The 17125-nt window shown below is 39.8% G+C and overlaps 1 protein-coding gene across 1 annotated transcript in view; it reads right to left on the reverse strand.

Moving 5' to 3' along the window:
- AFF3 (ALF transcription elongation factor 3) overlaps nucleotides 1-17125 on the reverse strand; it is a 332349-nt gene that overhangs the window by 135030 nt on the left and 180194 nt on the right. The window contains exons 5-6 of the mRNA XM_054813187.1: nucleotides 6863-6949; nucleotides 1260-1296 (exon numbers count right to left, since the gene is read on the reverse strand). Of these exons, the coding sequence (XP_054669162.1) occupies nucleotides 1260-1296; nucleotides 6863-6949 (124 nt within the window). The remainder of the gene's footprint in view (nucleotides 1-1259; nucleotides 1297-6862; nucleotides 6950-17125) is intronic.

The raw sequence follows: 17125 nt of genomic DNA on the forward strand, positions 1-17125 counted from the left end.
CCAAAGCTGGCCAAACACTGTGGCCTCTGATGTCATCGTGAAGCCCTCAGCTCAGCTGGTGTGTTTGCCATGCTCATGACTCTGCGTGTCTTTGCATAGCCCTCTCTATTATGGCCCTTTTGTGCTTCCTTCTCTCATTACTGTATTCATTATTTTCTGACAGAACTTCATCCCCTTTGCCTTTTATTATTTCCTTAGTGCTGGTACTCGCAGCAATATCAAACCGATGACAGCAATTAAGTGACACCACTGCATGTTTCTTCACAACATTGTCTTCCACATGCCGACCTTTCCCCAGCAAAGAGCCACACCGTTTTAATAGCCTACATCTCCCAGCCTTGTCTGTCTGGATGTCTTCTCCCTCCCACAGTGGGTGCCCAGCCACTTTCAAAGCCCAACCTACCAGCTCAGGGCATTTTTCATCTTCAGTCACAGCCCTGTAATTTGCAAACAGGGCTCTGTGCTGGCTGACAGGTCAGGAAGGTAGCAAAATAGTTCTTTTGGTTGAGATGATTTTATGTTGAGAGCAGGACAGGATCATGTATTTTTAATATGCAAGATGACATTAACAACAGTCAGAGGTGTCAGGGGAGAGGATTAATATTTTGTTTTGCAGAACAATTCAATCTTTCCTTTCAATACAGCTGCTAAGTTTTTTACCATAACTAAATGTAATTAAAGTGCTGCTGATCTGCACCATGATTTGTAAATTGGAGCCCACGGAAAAGGCCCAACGAGCAGCCACACAAGCACACATCACTCCTCTGCCCACACTGCTAGCCAAGAGGACCCACGGCCATATGGTCTTTGAGATGTTATCTGGTGTTAGTTTGGCAGGATTTATGTAGCTTATTACTGTGCGATAGCCACAAAATACACCATTACCTATGAATGATAAGTGATAACAAGTCTTCCTGCAGAATTTTCTGGCAGTCTGGATCTGGCCATGCAACTAGGTCAGCTCTTTTCCGGTTTTCTAAAAAAGCCACTTTTTTGCCCTTTGAGTCTTTCTCATCTACATAATGAAATGGCCATAATGAAATGAATCCTTTTTGTTCTTCCCAATCGACCAAAAGAGCTGACATTTTGACGGTCGCTCTTCAGTTCAGTTCTCCACATTTGGCCGAAGCCGAGTACTGCCTGCTGAGGCTCCACGCTGTCCCAGTCTGCTACTGGTTTCTTACTCTATCGGTCACTTGTTTTTCATAGTCATTGTCACCCCCTCCACCCAAGACAGCAGAAAATGAGTTTGTACTTACTTGTATTGCTGTGTCCTGTAGATCCCTGTTGTGACTCCTATAGTAATAATAGAAAAAAGGTACGCTGTGTTATTTTTATGGCAATTTTTAGCTGCAATACTTACTTGAACATTACCTTAACAATACAAACAGCATTGTTAATTGTTCGTTCAGTTTCAAATTTTCAATTACAAGAGTAAATCCAATATTTCTTTGAAAATCCATTAATTCTAAGGCTTGTAAACTTATTTCACAACAACCCTTTAATGGTGCAATTCCTTGTATAGCTATTACGACTTTCCTGCTCACTATTCATTTATTGATCAGCCAAAACTCGTCTGTAATCTTCTACAAGTTTAGATGAGAAGACAGAAGGAAGACTAATATTGTTTCATGGACCATTGGATTCCTGAGGTAGTAGCACAGCTGGTCTTTCCTTTTCACATGTTGATATTGACAGCACCGGAGAATGGAAATAGAGACTTTAGTTCTGGGTCCCCGAGATTACAAGGTCAACCTTGTATCACAACCGCAATATCTATGAATATGGTGCAATAAATCAGACCATTTTTTCCTTGCGTGCAAATGATCATGTATTTTACTCACAGAATTTGTTTGCATTCATGAAAATACAAAAGAAGTCTATTACTAGAAGGGAAATACCAATGTAAACTATAACAAAAAGATATTTAAATTAAGGAAAAAAAGAAGACTTTGCTATGGATGACAGCAGGGAAGGTATCCTGTATGCAACTCTGCTTCTGAATAACCCAGACACGCAATACCACCTCGTATACATGCTGCAGTTACAACTGCAGTAAAGACTGCTTGGAGGGGCCAGGCACCCACAGCAACACACGTGGTTGGTGAGGAATCGGGCGCTGGACCAGATCCCTGGTCCACAGAGGCTGAGTGATGAGCCAAACGCGCAGCTCATCCAGAAAGGAACTGAAAGTTCCCAGAGAGCTCAAGGATGCTCTGACGCAGCCGAGCTGAGATCCTGCTGCTGAGTCACTCAGAAGCATGCCTCAGGGGTTTGGGGCCCCAAGAGTTTCCTGGCATCTCTAAATGGAGGTTGGCTGGACCACAGGCACTGAGGTCTCGAGGGCTCGGCTAGTCAAATCTCCTCGATCTGCACCATTTGTTCTGGAGCCAAGGCTCTCCAGACTGCATGGCTTTCATCTATAATTTTTTATGCTATAATACACATCTGCAATTCACTGCCATCCTACGCACTTGAAATGCAAGACATCAAATTTTTGGGCAAGCCCTAGGAGTTTCTACCTTCAAGTGCAGTATGAAAAGATCTGTACCATGTTTCACATGCCAACAATAATTTCTCAATAATTTGAAATTGTCTACTTTTGACAAATTGCCTCAGCTTTTTGTGAATGCTTCTGATGAAGGGATATTAAACCCCATTTTTTTTCTGGTGACTGAATATAATCTTAAGAAGTAAGGATCAGCTTGCAGTCATGATGTGGTGACATGTACACTTGAATTTAAATGCTATTCTAGTAGCCAATGAGGCTGCCAACAAAAGTAGGCTATTAGAGCATGTTCAGTTTCCAGAATAGTGCATTTATGTACCCAGAGAAGTTTTGGGGAATACAATCATTTTGATGGAAATACCCTCAGGTTTGTAAAACTGTTTGAAACTGCTAAGCAAGGATCTCGCTCACTCTTTTACCTTTTCATCAACCTCAGGAAGAATGCACGCTCCCCTTTAACTGCCTAGGACCGTATCTTACCTCTGCCATTGGCTCTGCATAGTCTCAAATTTGACATCAGCAAAACAGATGAATTATAACATTTTCACTTTTCCTTTTAATTGATTCTTCTAAATAAGTGTCTTGATTCTCAACAAATTATTCTTAATAATAGAGGCTATTACCAACATCTCATAGCAAAATAGAGAATGGCCCCACTGAGGTAGGAAAAAAGTATGACTTTATGTAACTTAAAAACCAAATGTGATGTCTTCACTTCTGGAGATTATTTTCTAGTGCATTTGCTCCAACTTGTTAAAATCAACAAGAAAGGAAAAAGTAAATGAATTGAGCACATAAAGAATAACATCACTATGATAACCTAGCTTCTGCTGAGAATAATCACCCAATAGCTTTGTGACAAGACACCAGTTCTCCTGGATTGGATAAATTAATTCTCAAATAACAAAATGATGGCTGATCCCATAATATCACATACACATAACTAGAAATCAAACACCTGATCAAATTTTCAAGACATGAAATCACAGTAAAGATGAAGAAAGAGAGCAAAGCAGGCAGCAGAATTAACAGCAATTTCTCCTGCAAAGAGTAGAGAATTAATGCCTGAACATGAAAGCACATTCACACAAACATCAAGTGAGCTCTTATTTACCAAATTTAATTATTCATTTAAAGTTTATTTATTAAGATGTTTTTAATAAAATTACAGTCAAATAATGCCTGATCATTTGTATGTAACAAAGTGTGACAGAGATAGGAGAAAGGAAAGCACACACAGCCTGTCACATCACACACTGATTCAATTATCCTTAAGCTTTGAAAAACAAGAAATAAAGAGACTGTCATTGCCCCTTCCTAGTAAATTCAAGAGTACAAATTAATTCCACAGAGAAAGAAAATTCAAAGTTAAGGATGAAATGTAACTTTATGCCCTCTATTACATAAAGGACAGTTCCCTAAATGTGCACTCCCAGCAGCGCTGAGCTGGGAAACCTACTGGCCAGTGCTGCATGTGTCAAACCTGACCCGGACTTTCCTTCCATTCTTATGCATTACTGCAGACCTCCCATGTTAATGAGGTCTGATTTCATATACAGGTGCAGCATACGCACATACATCCCCCCATCCACTGAGCATATAGCTATATAGAAGGAACATCCACATGCGCAGTTTCAAATATGCAATTCTGTTATATTTGTGATATATAAATCTCAGTTATTTAGCTTCTTTTACTAGACTGATTTCAAAACCAGCCTAGCTATAGTTGCTGTGGCCTTTGCAACTTTAATAGCCTAATTAATAAATTTCAAGTTTCAAGCTGTCAGATCACTAATTACTTGAGTTGCAGGTTAAAAGCACTGTGGCATGTATGGGAACTAATGATGCTGACACTCAGTTTTTATAGACAGAAATGTAAGAAGATTTGCATCCTTGCAACAAGGCATGAGTCCTACTAGCTTCTCTTTTTCTCATTCCCAAAATGATTAGTATCTTTACACTTGGGAACCGTCTTCTGTTAAAAAGGATTGCAGCCCACTTGCTTCTCTGGAGTCGAGTTGGCTGGAAGAGGCATTGCAAATGAACTGAGCTGATCTCTCAACAGTGCCATAAAGACTGAAAATGTATTTATGCTACCATGCACTGCCTGGAACTACGAGATGAAGCTGATGCCCCAAATCTAGCCTTTTAGCCTCTTTTCTGGCCTTGGCCATTACTTGACTGACAGGCCCACTTCTTTGAATAACATGCGATCTACAAGAGTTCAATGTAGTTCCTAGGGTTTAACAAGTTGGGACAGCTACGTAGCTTACCTGTGGGAAAGCTCCCTAAGAGTTATGGAGACATCCCCTATGAGATTCAATAAAGATTTTACACCACACTTTGTGAAAAGCAATAGCTAGCTTACGAATGTTTCAAAAACATGTTTGAAAAATTAGGAAACCATTCTTTGCATTTTGGAGCCTGAAAAGCAGATGCCTTCTGAAGTCTGTGACTGTACAGATTCAGAGGAAGCCACAGAAGTAGCTTTTAATTATTTAAAAATATTTTAAAATAGAGATGGTGCGTAAAATGATCATGATCTATGATCAGTAATGCAGGCTTTTTCCAGGACTCTGGTGAGTTTTGTTAGGTACTTCTTCCCCATCTCACACAAGGCACTCTATTTTCCGGCTATGCGGATCACCCCGGCCACAATACAGTTGTGATGTTATTATATGTACAGAAGTATGTTCATATATTATTAGATGAAATCTTGTCCATCCTAAGCTTAAATAAAATGGAAATTCTATTTTGGTAAGAGAAAAGGAAACCACCTAGAAAAGGCTCTTTAAAAATGAATGGTAGATTTCTGAAACAGCTCTGCAGTTCAAACCATTAGAATACTTCCCTGAGAGATGGATGAACAGGCAGAGGGAAAATGAGAAAGTCAATATCAACCATTATTCACATATCTTTGCCCTATGGTCTGTGGTTCTTCTATTCCTATATTTATCACAAGATGTTTAGTTGTGAGGAAGTGCACTGATGACAGCCACACAGATACTCTGGTAAGTGCACACCTTGCCCATACACCTCTGCACAGGTGCCACACAAACACATCGCGTTGTGGTAAGAATGGCAGAAACTGCAGCACCACTTCATTTTTGTCATGCATATCTAGGCACTTCACCTGCTTGTAAGCTGCTGATCCATCCGTCTCTTGCTGGACTTACTCTAATGTAACAAGCCTCTAGCCCACCTACCATCTTCAATCAGCTGCCTGCCTTCAACGAGCAAATAGACAGTGAGTTATTTCCTTCTTTTTCTTTCATAACATGCCAGAGATGTTTTGGTTTACACCCCTGGTACTTCAAAATCATGACACTCTCATCCACGGAAAAGCTGTTTTACTGCAGGCAAATCTTGAAGGTTTCTTGGCTTTGTGGTTATAATTATTCCGTGCGCTAAATTTTGCCAAATGGACTTAAAAGTTACCAAAGGAACTTGCTGTAACAGGAAAAAGGCTGTAAACAGCATCAATACCATCTTTCAAGCTTGTACACAATGAACTATGCTTGTGGGATATAAACAGTATATGATGATACAATGTGAAATTTTTATTGGCTCTTGCATAGGACAGCTGACTTCATTCCCTCCTGACTTACCAAGTATAAACAATGTGGTTTCTCTGAGCTTGTGTCAATGAGCTTTACTATGCCATGCCGCATCCTCCTTGGGATGTACATACAAGAGTGGAGCTGGTTTCAAAGGACCACCAGCAGGACCAGTGGCCTTGGTGCCTTGGGGGACCAAATACTTGCTTGGAAAACACATCTGTGGCCCCTCTGGCATCATGGCGCTGGGCTGCCTGACTCTCCAGCAAAGCTGCCACCAAAGCCAGGTTGGTGGCTGGGCATGTATTCCCCCTCCTCGGCCCCTGACTGCAGATGCCAGTGTATTAGTAAAGCCCACCTTAGACCTAAATGGTTTCAACATGAATCTCTGCTAGCAAAGCCAAATGGAGCAGAAGCAATGGATGTGAGCGAGAGCTTCTTGACTCGCAGCCACCATATGTGCCCTACGGTACCAGTCAGGAGCCTCAGCAGGCACCACAGAAGGCACCACGTCTGGACACCCCACCAGGGGCTCCTGCAGTTTTTCCTTGTGGTGAGGAACCTGTGACCCACACACCGGTGTTAGTGCTGCTGCCAGGAGACGTGCAAACAAGACCATGTAGCCCTGCAGAGGCTGTAAGAGGGGAAAAGGCAGGGAATACTGGCACACACACGGAGGAGGTCATCAGCACAGCAATAGCCTCAGCCCACCACCCTCACACGCTTAGTCAGAGCTCACGTTGGACATATTTTGAGGTGCAGGAGGCATGATTGTACATGATGTTGCATGTCTTACCTTGTTTGGGAAGGAAAACTTGCTTTGCTCTGCCTTTCCTGGTGTGTGAATAGCTGACAGTGGTGGAGGCCATGAATGGGTCATCTCCTGAAAAACAATATTGTACAGCAAACTGTGTTTAGGAAGTCAATGAAATAGGAGACGATAATAGTATATCAGTAGCAAGAATGCCTGGGTGGTGGAATATTTAAGTTACTCTAGCTTCTAGGAAATGCCCAGTTTACATATAATCTAGACAATACACGAGCTACATTGATTTTTATCAGAGACTCTTGAGAGCAGTTCTTAAGCACCGTTTCATTTTCCTGAATAGCTAATGCATCTTAAGTGCAAGAAGTTTGATTTTTCTAACAATCTGCAACCACATTTTAATCAGGCAATGTATTCTGGCTGGTGAAACTAACAGAAGAACTTTGTTTTGTAGTATGGGAGCAGAAATTTCAGTTCATGACCAAGTAACAGGGTACACGCTATAGACTAATCATAACATAGATTTCATAGACAAGGTCAGAATCATAAATGCTTAACACTTTTTCAAGTTTAGGTTAAATCCTAAAATTGCCTTTATCATTGTAAAGGAGTTGAATAAGCTCTTAACTGCAACGTATTTGTGCCTTGTAGGACAGAGCCCTAAACAAGGTGTGCTGCATTCCTCCCTGTGTTGTTTTGAAGGATATTTTGTAATAGCTAAGAGACATACATAGCTTGACTTGACTTGTATGCAGTCATCGTTGACACAGCTTCAGGTAGCCACACATTCAATACCGTTATCATTCAAGCCTGAATGAGTCAATCTGCAAAGCAAGACTGCTTTTGGGGAGGTGTAAACTAAACACTTCAGACAAAAAAAATCTGTTAAGAGAGAGACGTCATATTCCTCTCTAGTGCAGGCCGTTAAAGGGTGGACTCGTTTTTTCACATGTTCAGCACCAACAGCCATAATATTTGGTACACAGTAACTTAACAGAATTAATATGAGAAATAACATGGACGTGACAACCCTAAAGAGTCAGCCCATAAGTTTCAAGAGCTGAAGAGCAAAATAACATCCTGCCTAAGCAGGGGGCTCGCTGACACTATCAAGAGTTTGCCTGACAGATGCTTTGCTGGGTTTTGATACCATTAGCTGACTGTGGAATTGTTTCTCAGTGATACTCCAAGGAGTCTTGCTGAGATGCACGATCAGTCCCAAAATAATACTGGAGTTATATTTCCATGACTCATTCCTTTTTAAAGAGAAAAGAAAGTGTTCTTATTTGAAAAAAGGTGCGAGTGAGTCTCTTGCCCATCCTTGGTTAGCGCTGATGGAAGTGCTCCCTGACCCAGCACGGACTGAGCTGGAGCATTTTTTACACAGAGGAAAGTCTCAGGCTGTTCTGCCAATGAAGGGATCAGCCCTTTCAACATAGTTTATTAGTAATAAATGTCCCCTTTAAAGCATTCTTGATAAACAGTTTATTTCGTAATAAAAACTGCATTCTTTTATTTTATTTGAGGCTAAAAAGTTACATGATTTATTATACTTCTGTAATCTATGTGCGGGCCTCTAATCAGAGCATCATCTGGTTTGCAGTTTCAGTATCAGAATTGCTTTGCTTTTCAGTTCTTTGAGGCAGATTGTTCATTTTATGACTTCCTTATCTGATAAGTGCCAGCAATAGCAGTATATAGTAATTTTTAATATACAATAAGTTCTTTAAACTCAGGCAACAAAAAGCACAGGCAACCAGATTGCTATTTGCTACAAGTACCTGGCACACGTGCTATTGTTTTCAAAAGATTAAGGAATTACATATTGAGACATATTCCAACAGTAAAGGTTTATGACAATAAATTGATGAAAAAGAGATTTGCAATGTGGACATTTAATCCTAAGGCTGTGATCTAAAAAACTATCACTTTCTCACATGCTTTTCTCTGCTTTTCCATCAGAGGACCATTTGCTTACTTTATAGAAAATGGTATGTGGTGCATAAAGACTATAGGCGTTTCCACTGGTAAAACCCGTTCCCAAAAACCAAAGTGTTTTTCCCTACAAGTTGAGGTGCTGAGCCCAAAAATATGCATAGGAATGAACTATTTCTTTTCTTCTTCCTTTCTTCTGAAGGGCAGTGCTTCATGTTATCTCTGTCAATTGAAGAATCAGGGCAGCCAGACTGGGAACATCTGGTGGATTTGACCTAAAGTTATCCTACTTGCGAAATACGCTGTTCAGTACTTATGATTTCCATTTGCCCAAGAAGCAGTTCCTCCAGGTTATACGGTGGCTGACCCCCACTGTCACCTTCAGGGAAACATCTTCTGAGAAGTCTGCTATATGCCATGCAGAAACCAATCTGTTACAGCAGCAGAGCTCTTCGCTCCCACCTTGCCTGCCCGAGTCTGACAATGATGCCTTCATCCAGGGAAAGGACCAGAGGGCTGATTAAAAATAAGGGTGACCTTTTTTTTTGACATGTCAAAATCTTTCATTTCTTCTTTTCCCCAGGATTATTTCTCATCCACACTTCAATGAAAAATGGCCTTAATGGTCTTTTTTTTTTTTTCCCCAGCTAGCTTCTCTTCTCCCTTTTTACTTTGAGTTGTGATATATAATAAAGCTTTCTACATAATTTAAATTTGACGTAAACCTTTCTGACACAAAGATTTAGTAAGACCACTGATATTTGCCAGGGTTAATAATTGCCATTATCATGAATATCTGAATGTGAATTTACTGGAATAATATTTTGAGTTGTGATCATGTGGTGTATTTATCACTACCAGACAACTATAAAATTAAATCAAATTAGGAAAAAAAATAATCAGAAAACTAACATGAAAAATACCCCAAACTATAGCTTGTCACCACTGAAAAGTGGTAAGATTTAAATGTCGCAAAATATTTTTTGAAAACGGAAACATTAAACTATGTGCACAGTCTCCTTGTGGCTGCCAAGAACAGAATCTCAAAAATCAGGAGAAAGGATTTAGGTGTCCAGCAAGTGTCAACACTTTGCAAGGTCAAACAGAAACAAATCCAGAATATGTTCCTGTGTGCCAAATCTCATGATTTTAGACTGTATCTGAAGATATTTGAGACAGATAAAAGCACTAGTGGTGACATATGATTATACCAAGATCTTTTTTTAGTACGTGGTGTGAAATGTTTGAAAATGTAAGCCCAAATGGCAACCATCTAACTAAGTAAATAGAAAGGACTCAACTTTTATTGTTAAAATAAACTTTCATGCACAGCTTCTCTTTTCTGCTCAGCTAACTCGCCTGTCTTTGGAGGTTGGGATTGGCAGTATTGGCATAAGGCACCCACTGGACTGAAAACAATGTTTCAAATGGACTGACGAACATGTAAATGTACTTAAGATCCTCGGCACCTTCAAACTGGTGTTAGAACATTGATTGACACAAAAGTTTTCTGAAACTAGAAGGAGAAAAAAGCAGGATTTTTTTTTAGCATAAATCAAACAAAAAATAAATCCGAAACACCTGGCACCAGAATATATTCCAGCCCCTACAAGATAACGGTCTAACTTTAAACCGATACAGATCTTTCTCCAAACTTGATGAAGTTAAGGTTAAAGTCCTGAACAATGTTAATTAAAGGAAGCATTGAGAAGCCATTTGGGCCCCAGAAGTGTGGAAAACAAAGTTTTCTGGATCAAAGAAGGGAGCCCTGACTAGACTGCTTAAAAACACATATGGATAAGCATGTATGCCCAACTGCAGGACAGCTTGTTTGAGATGATGACGACTGCCCTCTTCCTACTGCAGCCAGACACACAGGACCAGGGGGCAGCTCTAAGACCCCCTCTTTTTTTTTTTAACGTGCGCTTCTCCTTGTGAGGGTTGCAGCGACTTTGTTTCACGCTGACATCTTTGTGGTGGTGGTGATGGCACGTCTCATTCACATGCATATTGTAACTCTACAACTCTACTCGTCTCCACCTGTAGTAAATCACTTTTCAGCAGTTATACATAAATGTCCAGTTTTACAAGCTATAAAGGGCCAAGCCTAGTCAATCTTAGTCAATGTGCCAACTTGGCTTTTCTTCTTACTGAAGCGAAAACCTTCAAATAAAGAAATCCGTAGTATTGTGTATCCTTGCTCCAAATTCAGTTTCCGCAGCAACAATTAAGTAACGAGACATTTCTTGTGGATTAATGACTGCTTGGCAGTGTTTTGTTTGGGGCTTTTAATCCTAGCTTGTAGGTAATTTTTCAGGAAAAGTACCATGTAGAGGTAAATAATAGTATTCACTCTAGACTTAAGGCAATGCTATTTATCTAGTGCCATCAATCTTGCTGTGTGACACATGAAACCAGGAATAGTTGAACTGATTCAGAAAAATTGTAATTAATAAAAAGTAGGGAGACCAGTATCATCTAGATTTAAAGTCTAGCCACACGTATTATCTTGCTGTTCATTCACTGCCAAAACCAGAACTTATCATCGGGCCATTAAGAAAATTGACTGTTTAATCCTCCTCTTTGCTTGTGCTCACCTAGCCAATTTTTGATTCATAATATTTTGTCTCTCCACAGATGATGATTTAAGAAATGTTTGTAGTGTCGCATAAAGGACCCTGTCAAACATGTTTTGAAAATTATTTTAGCTGGCTCAACTTCATCCACTGCTCTACTGACATGTCGCAGGAATTACAGGAGATTGGTGAGACACAGTTTTCCTTTGCAAATACTCTGCTGGTTAGCTCATGGGGAGGGTCTCTCTTTGTAGTTACCTACACTAAAACGCAGATTTTAGGGAAGCATTAGATATATTTATTCAGCTGGAAGTCAAGGCAACACAAAGCTAATGCAGAGTTTTCCAAGACCCTTTAGCAAGTGATTGCAGGACACAGTTTGAGAAGCTCTAATCCAGTTGCTCTCCTGTCTTCATAAAATAGATCTTTTTGTTTTGTTTTTTTAACGCAGGAGGATCTCTTTAACTGCTGTCAGTTGGCAAAGATCCCTTTCACTTCAGTGAAGCTACACTGCTACTAGCTGACAACATGGCTATGATTTTAGTGTCAAACATCCAAAGCAAAGAGTCTGACACTGAAACTTTTGGAGACTATGTTGAAGCTGACAGCATTTCACTATGATAAGGTTCCCATGATGTGAAAAGAAAATTTTCTTTTTTTAAAATATATTCCTCTAGTATCTGTTATAGCTGCAACTTTTCTAACCCAAACCTCAAATATACACCTCTAAAATAGAAAGATAAAGCTATTTCCTCTTGATTCGTTATAATGTCACCTATCCAAACTACATCTACTTAACTCTTTTTCTTCTTCCTCATAAGCCCTGCAGTTTCCTTTGAGCACTTGATAATTTTCCTCTTTCTGTTTGAGCACCTTTTATTTTGTCATTGTCCTTTTGGTAACATGTTATTCAGAATCACCACCACTAAACAAAATATCTTGCATTTTCCAGCTTCTGTTGTTTCCTGTTTTGCTTCCTTTCCATCCGCTTATTTGGGCAGGTTTTAATTTATAGTTAATATTTGTGTCACATATAATGCAAAATGCTTTCCAAACTTGAGATAAGTGACAAATGTGGTTTCATCCACCCTCTAACTGAAGGATGAAATAAGGGAACTGCTACGAGCTCCCTGTCATGGAGCCGAAATAGCTGTAAGGACACCATTTATGCCAAGCTGGGTGCCGGTTCAGCACTGAACCTCAGTCAGCAGCTCTTCTCTCTCTCCTACTCCTGCTAAAATGATTTGAAGGAATCACTTTTTTTCATAGCAATCTGCTGCAAAACACATTCTACCACATTTCCCCTTTGGCTCCAGTCCCAAGACCCTTCAAATGCCCTGTTGCTTTCTGTAATATGAATTCCTTTCAATAGGCTTCATTGGTATCACATCCAAAGATATATGACAATCCAGGGGAGACTGCTTGTCGAGGAATTTTTTTGTTCTAAGCAAAGAAATAAAGGCAATTGTATAGCTTGTGACTCTGTCATTTTTGCTGTGCTTGGCTCTTCAGACCTGCACGAATGGGCATCAGCTGAAATTGCTTGATAGAAACAGGACTTGTGTGTGCGTGTGCGTGTGTGCGCGCGCGTCTGTGGACTGAGGAAAAGGAAAGAAAAAAAGAGAAATTAGGCCCTTGGAAAGGGAGAAGGTCAGAGATTTTGCAGACTGCAGCATTAAAGAATGTGTTCAGCATTAAATCTCCAGATGTTTGGTATCTACAGAATGAAACCATTCCAAATCATGAACATTTGCAACGTGATCTGTGGATCAATTCACTCTACGGCAAATCACAAATGCCAGTGCAATAAGTTTCTGTTTGGAATACATTATCTCTGCTTTAGTGGAACCATCCTGCAAATAACCTGCAACATTTAGTCAAGGTTCAGCAATCTAGGACAGATAAATGTAAAAGAAGGCTACAGCTGCTTACTTATCAAACTGACTTATTTAGGTCCTTCATTGTATGATTATAATTCTTTAACAAAGAGTCTTGCAAATTTTCATTCATTTTTGGGGGACTAAATGAGCCTATAAATCCAGAAGAAGCTATGGATATCCAAGAGAAATGTGGTTTGATTCTAAGAGCAAGTGTTAATTAGGGTATAACCCATGCCATGCTCTCTCATTTCAGAGTTTAAGGCAAAAAGATTTATCTCTATCAGGAAAGGAAGAACGTGTGCCTTTACAGGTAAATCATAGAATAAAATTTAGATGGTTTCCTTAAAAACTTTTAAATATTCTTCACTGAAATAAAAAAAAAAGGACAAATTTTCTCCTTTAGTTGCAGTGATGAATAGCTGTTCTTAGCTAAGAAGCTATGTTTTTAGATGAATGCATTAGGCCATATGATATGACAAACTGTCTGAAAACCAGCCTTGCCTGGGCAAGCTGAGATGATGTGGTTAATCAAGGTACAATCTTTATTAGTGCATTAACCTCCTGCACCCAAGGACTGAGGATTCTAATTCCTGAATTGCCATGCAAGACTGATGCAGCTAGTTTTCCAGTCTCAGTTGGCAGCAAGCTAACAGAAGTGGCTAATGAAGATGAATAGCTGCCTCTTGGGAGTGGGGGGAGGAGAAAGAGGAAAGGAAAAGACCTAGGATACTTCAAGGTCCAGATCTCTGCATGATTTCAGATAATAATGAAAAAGTGCACATAGTCGACATTTTCAGAGATCATAACAAGCATGTTAATTCTGCACTCTGCTAACAAAGCAATGGTAGTGGCCTCAGGATTGCTCTGGAAACATTTCAAGAAGTTAAAACAAAGGCTATTGAAAATAAAGACCGGGACACTGGTCAGGGTCTTACCTTGTTTTTGATGGATGATTGTATTAATATGGACAAAGGAGCACATGAAAAAAATGCCCAAAGCTAAAAACCAGACACATTTACTAAGGAAAAAATCTGTGGTTTGGAGAAGACAAAAATACCACCACGGTAAATGTTTAGCAATACTAAAATATCTTTGCCACAAATGCATGTAATGTTCTAATATAAACATCCCCTTATTCCAGACAGACAAAAATACACTGCTAAATGAAAGGAGGTCATCAAAGCAAGATTTGTGGGGATCAAAATCTAGGTTTTTTGAAACTAAACAAATTTTTCAAGTTTCTTATGTTTTGGGAGGCTGGAAGCTTTTTGGACAGAAGGTGAAATAGCAGGTCATCGGTTTGGCCTAATTTGTTCTTAGTTCCAGTCTTTTATACTCCTGAAGCCAGCTTAAGAGAACTGAGGGCACCATAAAGACTTACTTGGTTCCTGGGAACCCAAGGGATCGTACAAAGAGGTCTTTTGTGCATCTACAGAGGAGATTCACCAGTGGGTATGAATTGATAATTTTAGCTCAGCTTGTTTAGCCAACTGACATTTTAAACTTCACGAACCTATGGGTAACACAGTAGTGCCTGTGTGCTCTGTGCACAAGTTATGGGCAGACATTACATGAAGTAAATACCTTGTGCTCTGGGTTAAGGTTTAAGGTGCTATGAGAACGCCTTTCAGCTAACGTACCTGCAAAGGTTGCCAACCATAACAAGAAGAAAGAAAGCTTCTGTTCTGTGCTACTACAACAAACTTGGTTAGTGTGAAAAGATGATAGAGATGGTAAGAAAAGACCATAGAAAGAAAAAAATCAGAATTAAAGTATTAGAAGTTAAATGGCTGTCAAATGTGTCTCTATAAAGCATAACTCCAAGAGGTTTTGCACTTGTGGTTTCTTAATGATATTAGCTGAAAAGTGCTCAATTTACAGGTGAAAGTTACACCAGGCTGAGTCCTCAGACTGTGGAGCTGAGCATCAAGGCAGAGACTCTCCTTCCCTTTTCCCTGACGTAGCACAGAGAGGTTCTGCAAGGCAAAGGGGCCTGTAAATCCTTCCTGGACAACCTTGCATGGATGTGGCTGACTGCAATTAGCAAACAATTTTGTTTATGATGCTCTGACAACTTGGGGAATCTGTTCATATACAAGTCATTTATTCTGAATGAGATTAAGAAATCAGTGTAGTACTGCGTGCTTCAGTGTATGTGAATTCAACCATCTGTTCTCAAGGTTGCATCATGTGCCTCCTAGATCTGAATTGACAGAAAGATGTTAAATCTTGATGATTCGTATTCTAGAAGTATTGCAGTGGCACAATGTGATGGCTGAAGCTACCAGAGACCAGTTCAGCTAAGAGAACAGAAATGTACAGACCTGAACACAGACAAACTCATGTCCACAAATGAAGAATACCATATATATACCTGGTAGACTAGGACAGTGTACCTGGAAAGGAGTTAGAGATCACCAGAGGACAAGTAACTGAAAATAATCTCCCAACGACTCATGCTCTTGCCCAAAGAGCTCGTTCCATCATCGTGCATTTGAAAATGGAGAAGTAAATAGCAGAGTAAAACTGGTGAGGCCAATGCCGGAATAGCCTGTTTCTTTGACTACATCTCTTCAAAAATGCTGGGAATCCTGAGAAAGTGAAAAAAGGAACAAAAAAAGATCACAGATACTTGCAGAGATCAGTCCTGTTAGTGTAAGAGCTGCTATGCTTGATTTGCATAAGCATCTTCATAGGGGAAAAAAGCCTCTAACATGACTTTTAGAAAACGTATTTGTAGCCAACTGTCAAGTAACCCAAGGTAGAAGGTAGAACCTCTACTCAACACCTTCAACAGGATTCACAAGAGATGACTGAAAAGATCAAGTTTGTTCATGCTTAATAGAAGTCCATGTATACAAAATTTCCAAATAGCTCTCAGCGGAAAATGTTGTCAGTTCACAGTAACAGAAAAAGATGAAAACCACTAACTTCTTGTATCATGAGCCAATGGACAGAGGGACAAAAAGGCAAATTGAAGTTAGGAAGAAAAGAACAACTTCTCATGAGCTGGTGGCTCACTGCTGGGACGCAGCGCTACAGAAATGCCTATATTCATCTCTTAAAGTCTTAAGATCAAGAAAGGATGCTTTTCTGAATGATATGCTTCAGCCAAACACAAGATAATGGGCTCGAAACAGGGGAGAGTGGTTGCAGTTATCTGGCTTGTTACACCAGTCAGAACGCTAGTCTGACTGGGTGATAAAATTCAGACTCACACCTAAAATGTACCTAAGTGGGATTCTTGTTCTTCGTTTTGGAGCTTCTTTTTCAGTCTTTCAAAATCCTTAGCATTTATGGCACTCAATACAGGCTTTATAAGTCAAGAAAACATGTGAACCATTTCTATTCACATGTGAATGCTAGGTACTGACCACAAAAGCAGTGATTAAGAGAAAGGGATGTTCCATTGTGTTTTAGAAAAGATAGAAACAAAAGTTTGCTTTTTCCTTACGTATCAGTAATCTATTGCCCATAGTTGTCCCCTGCTGCTTTTGATTGTGTAAGGTCCAGATGCATCACAATTAACCTTGGTGCTTTAATTGAGGGGTTGACACTCTTGCTATAGTCAGCAGAAAGACAGACTCCAGCATGGGGCACGTTAGGGGACTTAAGACCTGGCAGCGCTATTATTTCAGCTAGGCTGCCCTGATACTTTTTCTTAGACCATCTTTTAGGTTATGTCTCTTATCTCCAAATCTCAGAGCGTTACCACATTTCTGTATCTTGGCCATCTGCATATCAGGTTGAGAGTCAAGCACTCATAAGGCCCTCTTTCCTATCCTCTCTCTGTTTCTTGGAAACATATATAGTCCATATGACCTTTTAATACATTCACATTAAGAAGACATTGCTGTTCCAGAGAGGTCATTTGTGATCACCTAAAATGTTTTCCTTAAATA

This window comes from Grus americana, chromosome 1 (genome assembly GCF_028858705.1).
Source record: "Grus americana isolate bGruAme1 chromosome 1, bGruAme1.mat, whole genome shotgun sequence".
NCBI classification, from domain to species: Eukaryota; Metazoa; Chordata; class Aves; order Gruiformes; family Gruidae; genus Grus; species Grus americana.